The sequence below is a fragment of the Scyliorhinus torazame genome, chromosome 5 (assembly GCF_047496885.1).
Source record: "Scyliorhinus torazame isolate Kashiwa2021f chromosome 5, sScyTor2.1, whole genome shotgun sequence".
Lineage (NCBI taxonomy): Eukaryota > Metazoa > Chordata > Chondrichthyes > Carcharhiniformes > Scyliorhinidae > Scyliorhinus > Scyliorhinus torazame.
Genome location: NC_092711.1, coordinates 61,900,229 through 61,909,064, shown reverse-complemented (window position 1 = coordinate 61,909,064; position 8,836 = coordinate 61,900,229). Strand labels below are relative to the sequence as shown.

At 42.8% G+C, this 8,836-nt stretch overlaps 1 protein-coding gene across 1 annotated transcript in view; it reads right to left on the bottom strand.

Annotated features, from left to right (window-relative positions):
• Positions 1-2,190: 2,190 nt before the first annotated feature.
• The window catches only part of LOC140422594 (protein-glutamine gamma-glutamyltransferase K-like), a 64,749-nt gene continuing 58,103 nt past the window's right edge, over positions 2,191-8,836 (bottom strand). The window contains 1 exon segment of the mRNA XM_072507603.1: positions 2,191-2,234. Coding sequence (XP_072363704.1) covers positions 2,191-2,234 — 44 coding nt within the window.

Sequence of the window (8,836 nt, the reverse complement as noted above, 5' to 3'; positions counted from 1 at the left end):
ACAAGGCCAAATTAAACAAAGCACTACAATAAACAAGGTAAAAATAAACAGTGACCTGCAGTAAACAAGGTTAAATTAAACAGTGACCTACAGTAAACAAGGTATCATTAAACAGAGGCCTACAGTCAACGAGATATAATTACACAGAGCGCTACAATTAATATGGTAAAATGAAACCATATTAGTGCCCCACAGTGAACAAGGTCGAATTTAACGGTGTCCACCAGTAAACGAGGTCAAATTAAACAGCGGAATGCAGAAAAGAAGGTAAAATTACGCAGAACCCGACATTAAATACGGTGCAACGAAACAGTGCCCTTCAGTGAACAAGGTAAAATTAAACAGACTCCGCCAGTGAACAAGGTAAAATTAAACAGAGCCCGACATGAAATACGGCACAATGAAACAGTGCCCGATAGTCAACAAGGTAATATTAAACGGAGCGCAACAGAAAACAAGCTGAAAATTATAGAGAGCCCTATTGTGACCAAGGTAAAATACAACAGAACCCTACAGTAATCAAGGTCAAATGAGCCCTACTATGACCAAGGTCAAATTAAATAGTGCCCTACTATAAACAAGGTCAAATTAAAAAGGGCTCTACAATAAATATGGTCAAATTAAACAGTGCCCTATAGCAAAGGATGTAGAACTAAACAGGGCCATACAATAAATATGGTAAAATTAAACAGTGCCCTACAGTGAACAAGATCGAATTTAACCGTGTCCAGCAGTAAAGGAGGTCACATTAACCAGTGGCTTACAGTAAACATGGTTAAATTAATCAGTGGCCTGCAGTAAACAAGGTAAAATTAAACAGCAACCTACAGTAAACAAGGTAAAATTAATCAGTGCCCGACATTAAATCCAGTGCAATGAAACAGTGCCCGACAGTGAACAAGGGAACATTAAACAGAGCCCGTCAGTAAGCATGGTAAAATTAAACAGAAACCTTTAATTTAAAAAGGTAGAATTAAACAGAGCCCTACATTAAATATTTTAAAATGAAACAGTGCCCTACAGTGAACAAGGAAAAATTTAACAGAGCACAACAGTAAACCAGGTAAAATTACACAGTGCCGGACTGTGACCAAGGTAAAAGTAATCAGAGCCCTACAGTACTCAAGGTCAAATAAAAAATGAGCCTTAGTGTGGTCAAGGACAAATTTAACAGAGCCATCTGTAAACAATGTCAAATTAAACAGGGACCTGCAGTTACCAAGGTAAAATTAAACAGTGACCCACGGTAAACAAGGTAAAATTAAACAGGGCCGTCCGGTAAACGAGATAGAATTAAACAGAGCGCAACAAAAAATATGGTAAAATGAAACAGTGCACTACAGTAAACAAGGTAACATTAAACAGAGGCCTACAGTCAACGAGATATAATTAAACAGGGCCCTACAATAAATATGGTGACATGAAACCGTGCCCCACAGTGAACAAGGTCGAATTTAACGGTGCCCACCAGTAAACGAGGTCAAATTAAACAGCGGTCTGCAGTAAATAAGGTAACATTACACAGAGCCCGGCATTAAATATGGTGAAACGAAACAGTGCCTTACAGTGAACAAGGTAAAATTAAACAGACTCCTAAAGTCAACAAGGTAACATTAAACGGAGCGCAACAGACAACAAGGTGAGAATTATAGAGTGCCCGAGTGTGACCAAGGTAAAATAAAACAGAGCCCTACAGTAATCAAGGTCAAATTAAAAATGAGCCCTACTATGACCAAGGTCGAATTAAACAGGGCCCTACAATAGATATGGTAAAATTAAACAGTGCCCTACAGTGAAGAAGGTCGAATTTAACCGTGTCCAGCAGTAAAGGAGGTCAAATTAACAAGCGGCTTATAGTAAACAAGGTAAAATTAAACAGAGCCCGACATAAACAAGGAAAAATTAAACAGTTGCCTACAGTAAAGAATGTAAAATTAAACAGTGCTCTACAGTGAAAAAGGTAAATGTAAACGGAGTGCAACAGTAAACAAGGTAAAATTATACAGTGTCCTATTGCGACAAGGATTTAAAAAAAACCGACCCCTAAAGTAATCAAGGTGAAAATAAAAATAACCCCGAGTGTAAAGCAGGTCCAATCAACAGTGACCACTATAAACAAGGTCACATTAAACAAGGCCCAACAGTGAACAAGGTAAAATTAAACAGAGCCCGACAGTGAACAAAGTAAAGTTAAACAGAGCCCGACAGTAAACGTGGTAAAATTGAACTGAAACCTATAGTTAAACAAGGTAAAATTAAACAGAGACCGACATTAAATACGGTACAATGAAACAGTGCCCTACAGTGAACAATGTAAAATTAAACAGAGCCCGACATTAAATACGGTACAATGAAACAGTGCCCTACAGTGAAGAAGGTAAAATTAAACGGAGTGCAACAGTAAACAAGGTTAAATTATAGAGAGCCCTATTGTGACCAAGGTAAAATAAAACAGAGCACTACAGTAATCAAGGTCAAATTAAATATGAGCCGGACTATGAACAAGGACAAATTAAACAGAGCCCTACTGTAAACACGTTCAAATTAAACAGTGACCAACAGTAAACAAGATTAAATTAAACAGTGACCTACAGTAAACAAGGTTAAATTAAACAGTGACCTCCAGTAAACAAGGTTAAATTAAACAGTGACCTACAGTAAACAAGGTAAAATTAAACAGTGACCTGCTGTAAACAAGGTTAAATTAAACAGTAACCTACAGTAAACAAGGTATCATTAAACAGAGGCCTACAGTCAACGAGATATAATTAAACAGAGCGCAACAATTAATATGGTAAAATGAAACGATATTAGTGCCCCACAATGAACAAGGTCGAATCTAACGGTGTCCACCAGTAAACGAGGTCAAATTCAACAGCGGAATGCAGTAAAGAAGGTAAAATTACGCAGAGCCCGTCATTAAATACGGTGCAACGAAACAGTGCCCTTCAGTGAACTAGGTAAAATTAAACAGACTCCTCCAGAGAACAAGGTAAAATTAAACAGAGCCCGACATGAAAGACGGCACAATGAAACAATGCCCGATAGTCAACAAGGTAATATTAAACGGAGCGCAACAGAAAACAAGTTGAAAATTATCGAGAGCCCGATTGTGACCAAGGTAAAATACAACAGAACCCTACAGTAATCAAGGTCAAATTAAATATGAGCCCTACTATGACCAAGGACAAATTAAATAGTGCCCTACTGTAAACAAGGTCAAATTAAAGAGGGCTCTACAATTAATATTGTAAAATTAAACAGTGCCCTACAGCAAACGAGGTACTAAACAGGGCCTTACAATAAATGTGGTAAAATTAAACAGTGCCCTACAGTGAACAAGGTCGAATTTAACCGTGTCCAGCAGGAAAGGAGGTCAAATTAACCAGTGGCTTACAGTAAACATGGTTAAATTAAACAGAGACCTATACTTAAACAAAGTGGAATTAAACAGCCCACCATTAAATATGGTAAAATGAAACGGTGCCCTAGAGTAAACGAGGTCAAATTAAACAGTGGCCTGCAGTAAACAAGGTAAAATTAAACAGGAACCTACAGTAAACAAGATAAAATTAAACAGTGCCCGACATTAAATGCAGTGCAATGAAACAGTGCCCGACAGTGAACAAGGGAACATTAAACAGAGCCCGACATTAAATACAGTACAATGAAACAGTGCCCTACAGTGTGCAAGGTAAAATTAAACAGAGCCCGACATTAAATACAGTACAATGAAACAGTGCCCTACAGTGAACAAGGAAAAATTTAACAGAGCGCAACAGTAAACCAGGTAAAATTATACAGTGCCGGACTGCGACCACGGTAAAAGTAATCAGAGCCCAACAGTACTCAAGGTCAAATATAAATGAGCCTTAGTGTGATCAAGGACAAATTAAACAGAGCCCTCCTGTAAACAATGTCAAATTAAACAGTGACCTGCATTTACCAAGGCCAAATTAAACAGTGACCCACAGTAAACAAGGTAAAATTAAACAGTGACCCACGGTAAACAAGGTAAAATTAAACAGGGCCGTCCGGTAAACGAGATAGAATTAAACAGAGAGCAACAATAAATATGGTAAAATGAAACAGTGCTCGACAGTGAAGAAGATCGAATTTAACCGTGTCCACCAGTAAACGAGGTCAAATTAAACAGTGCCCTACAGTCAACAAGGTAAAATTAAACGGAGTGCAACAGTTGTTGCTCTTTTTAGCCTTATTTTATTAGCTCTGATTACGTCACCTTTGCTCACGACTCGCCAGATATCTGTCTGATACCGCCACGTGGTTCAAGTTCAAGTTATGATTAAGAAGTCAGCACACGGGACTGGGAGCACAGATTGAGATGGAGGAGGTAATGAAAGGGATTGGGAGCATTCAGGCGGGGAAGGCCCCGGGACCAGACGGATTCCCGGTGGAATTTTATAAGAAGTATATGGACTTGTTGGCCCCGCTACTGACGAGAACCTTTAATGAGGCCAGGGAAAGGGGGCAGCTGCCCCCGACTAACGATATCGCTCCTCCTAAAGAAGGAAAAAGACCAGCTGCAATGCGGGTCCTATAGGCCCATTTCCCATTTAAATGTGGATGCTAAGATTCTGGCCAAGGTAATGGCGACGAGGATAGAGGACTGTGTCCCGGGGGTGGTTCATGAGGACCAAACTGGGTTTGTGAAGGGGAGACAGCTAAACACGAACATACGGATGTTGCTAGGGGTAATGATGATGCCCCCACCAGAGGGGGAGGCGGAGATAGTGGTGGCGATGGATGCCGAGAAAGCATTTGATAGAATGGAGTGGGATTATCAGTGGGAGGTGCTGAGGAGATTTGGCTTTGGAGATGGGTATATCAGATGGATACAGTTGCTGTATAGGGCCCCGATGGCGAGCGTGGTGACGAACGGACGGGGTCTGATTATTTTCGGCTTTATAGAGGGACGAGGCAGGGGTGTCCTCTGTCTCCGTTATTGTTTGCACTGGCAATTGAGCCCCTGGCCATAGCACTGAGGGGTTCCAGGAAGAGGCGGGGAGTGCTTAGGGGAGGAGAAGAACACCGGGTATCTATGTACGCGGATGACTTGTTGTTGTATGTGGCGGACCCGGTGGAGGGGATGCCAGAGATAATGTGGATACTTGGGGAGTTTGGGGATTTTTCGGGGTTTAAATTGAACATGGGGAAAAGTGAGTTGTTTGTGGTGCACCCGGGGAGCAGAGCAGGGAAATAGAGGATTTACCGTTGAGGAAGGTAACAAGATAACAGCAGTTATCATGGGGGATTTTAATCTACATGTTGATTGGTTTAACCAGGTCGGTCAAGGCAGCCTTGAGGAGGAGTTTATAAAATGTATCCGCGATAGTTTCCTCGAACAGTATGTAATGGAACCTACGAGGGAACAAGCGGTCCTAGATCTGGTCCTGTGTAATGAGACAGGATTGATTCAGGATCTCATAGTTAGGGATCCTCTCGGAAGAAGCGATCACAATATGGTGGAATTTAAAATACAGATGGAGGGTGAGAAGGTAAAATCAAGCACTAGTGTTTTGTGCTTAAACAAAGGAGATTACAATGGGATGAGAGAAGAACTAGCTAAGGTAGACTGGGAGCAAAGACTTTATGGTGAAACAGTTGAGGAACAGTGGAGAACCTTCCAAGTGATTTTTCACAGTGCCCAGCTAAGGATATCTAAGGAAATAAGGGAGAGTATCAAATTGAAGGAAAAAACATACAAAGTAGCAAAGATCAGTGGGAGACTAGAAGACTGGGAAATCTTTAGGGGGCAACAGAAAGCTACTAAAAAAAAGCTATAAAGAAGAGTAAGATAGATTATGAGAGTAAACTTGCTCAGAATATAAAAACAGATAGTAAAAGTTTCTACAAATACATAAAATAAAAAAGAGTGGCTCAGGTAAATATTGGTCCTTTCGAGGATGAGAAGGAAGATTTAGTAATGGGAGATGAGGAAATGGCTGAGGAACTGAACAGGTTTTTTGGGTCGGTCTTCACAGTGGAAGACACAAATAACATGCCAGTGACTGATGGAAATGAGGCTATGACAGGTGAGGACCTTGAGACGATTGGTATCACCAAGGAGGCAGTGATGGGCAAGCTAATGGGGCTAAAGGTAGACAAGTCTCCTGGCCCTGATGGAATGCATCCCAGAGTGCTAAAAGAGATGGCTAGGGAAATTGCAAATGCACTAGTGATAATTTACCAAAATTCACTAGACTCTGGGGTGGTCCCGGCGGATTGGAAATTAGCAAACGTGACACCACTGTTTAAAAAAGGAGGTAGGCAGAAAGTGGGCAATTATAGGCCAGTGAGCTTAACTTCGGTAGTAGGGAAGATGCTGGAATCTATCATCAAGGAAGAAATAGCGAGGCATCTGGATGGAAATTGTCCCATTGGACAGAGGCAGCATGGGTTCATAAAGGGCAGGTCGTGCATAACTAATTTAGTGGAATTTTTTGAGGACATTAACAGTGCGGTAGATAACGGGGAGCCAATGGATGTGGTTTATCTGGATTTCCAGAAAGCCCTTGACAAGGTTCCACACAAAAGGTTGTTGCATGAGATAAAGATGCATGGCATTAAGGGGAAAGTAGTAGCATGGATAGAGGATTGGTTAATTAATAGAAAGCAAAGAGTGGGGATTAATGGGTGTTTCTCTGGTTGGCAATCAGTAGCTAGTGGTGTCCCTCAGGGATCAGTGTTGGGCCCACAACTGTTCACAATTTACATAGATGATTTGGAGTTGGGGATCAAGGGCAATGTTTCCAAGTTTGCAGACGACACTAAGATAAGTGGTAAAGCAAAAAGTGCAGAGGATACTGGAAGTCTGCAGAGGGATTTGGACAGGCTAAGTGAATGGGCTAGGGTCTGGCAGATGGAATACAATGTTGACAAATGTGAGGTTTTCCATTTTGGTAAAAATAACGGCAAAACGAATTATTATTTAAATGATAAAATATTAAAACATGCTGCTGTGCAGAGAGACCTGGGTGTGCGAGTGCATGAGTCGCAGAAAGTTGGTTTACAGGTGCAACAGGTGATTAAGAAGGCAAATGGAATTTTGTCCTTCATTGCTAGAGGGATGGAGTTTAAGACTAGGGAGGTTCTGCTGCAATTGTATAAGGTGTTAGTGAGGCCACACGTGGAGTATTGTGTGCAGTTTTGGTCTCCTTACTTGAGAAAGGACGTACTGTCACTGGAGGGTGTGCAGAGGAGATTCACTAGGTTAATCCCAGAGCTGAAGGGGTTGGATTACGAGGAGAGGTTGAGTAGACAGGGACTGTACTCGTTGGAATTTAGAAGGATGAGGGGGGATCTTGTTGAAACATATAAGATTATGAAGGGACTAGATAAGATAGATGCGGGCAGGTTGTTTCCACTGGTGGGTGAAAGCAGAACTAGGGGGCATAGCCTCAAAATAAGGGGAAGTAGATTTAGGACTGAGTTTAGGAGGAACTTCTTCACCCAAAGGGTTGTGAATCTATGGAATTCCTTGCCCAGTGAAGCAGTAGAGGCTCCTTCATTAAATGTTTTTAAGATAAAGATAGATAGTTTTTTGAATAATAAAGGGATTAAGGGTTATGGTGTTCGGGCCAGAAAGTGGAGCTGAGTCCACAAAAGATCAGCCATGATCTCATTGAATGGCGGAGCAGGCTCGAGGGGCCAGGTGGCCTACTCCTGCTCCTAGTTCTTATGTTCTTATGTTCTTATGAGACTTCCGGTACTTGGGGATCCAGATAGGCAAGAATTGGGGTACATTACACAGGCTTAATTTAACGCGGCTGGTGGAACAGATGGAGGAGGACTTCAAGAGAGGGGGCATGGTGTCCCTGTCACTGGCAGGTAGGGTGCAGGCGGTCAAAATGGTGGTCCTCCCGAGATTCCTCTTTGTGTTTCAGTGCCTCCCGGTAATGGTCACAAAGGCTTTTTTTAAGAGAATCGAGAAAAGTAATATGAGTTTTGTGTGGGCAGGGAAGACCCCGAGAGTGAGGAGGGGATACTTGCAGCGTAGTAGGGACAGGGGTGGGGGGGGGTGGGGGGGGGGTGTGGCTGGCACTACCGAGCCTAAACGATTATTACTGGGCCGCCAATATTTTAATGGTGTGTAAGTGGATGAGAGAAGGGGAAGGAGCGGCGTTGAAGAGATTGGAGAGGGCGTCCTGCAAGGGGACCAGCTTACAAGCAATGGTGACGGCACCGTTGCTGTTCTCACCGAAGAAATACGCCACAAGCCCGGTGGTGGTGGCAACATTAAGAATTTGGAGGCAGTGGAGACGGCATAGAGGAAGGACGGGAGCCTCGGTGCAGTCCCCGGTAAGAAATAACCATAGGTTTGTTCCGGGGAGAATGGATGGGGGATTTGGAGCATGGCAAAGAGCTGGGGTAGTACAATTGCGAGATCTGTTCGTAGATGGGACGTTTGCGAGTCTGGGAGCGCTGGCGGAAAAATATGGGTTGCCCCAGTGGAATGCATTTCGGTATATGCAACTGAGGGCTTTTGCGAGGCAACAGATTTGGGAATTCCCGAAGCTCCCGACGCAGGAGATGCAGGATAGAGTGATCTCAGAGACATGGGTGGGGAATGGTAAGGTGTCGGACATATACAGGGAAATGAGGGACGAGGGGGAGATCATGGTAGATGAGCTGAAAGGGAAATGGGAAGAAGAGCTGGGGGAGGAGATTGAGGAGGGCTGTGGGCTGATGCCCTACGTAGGATAAACTCGTCGTCCTCGTGTGCCAGACTAAGCCTCATACAATTTAAGGTTTTGCACAGGGAGCATATGACTGGAGCACGGCTCAGTAAATTTTTCGGGGTATAGGATAGGTA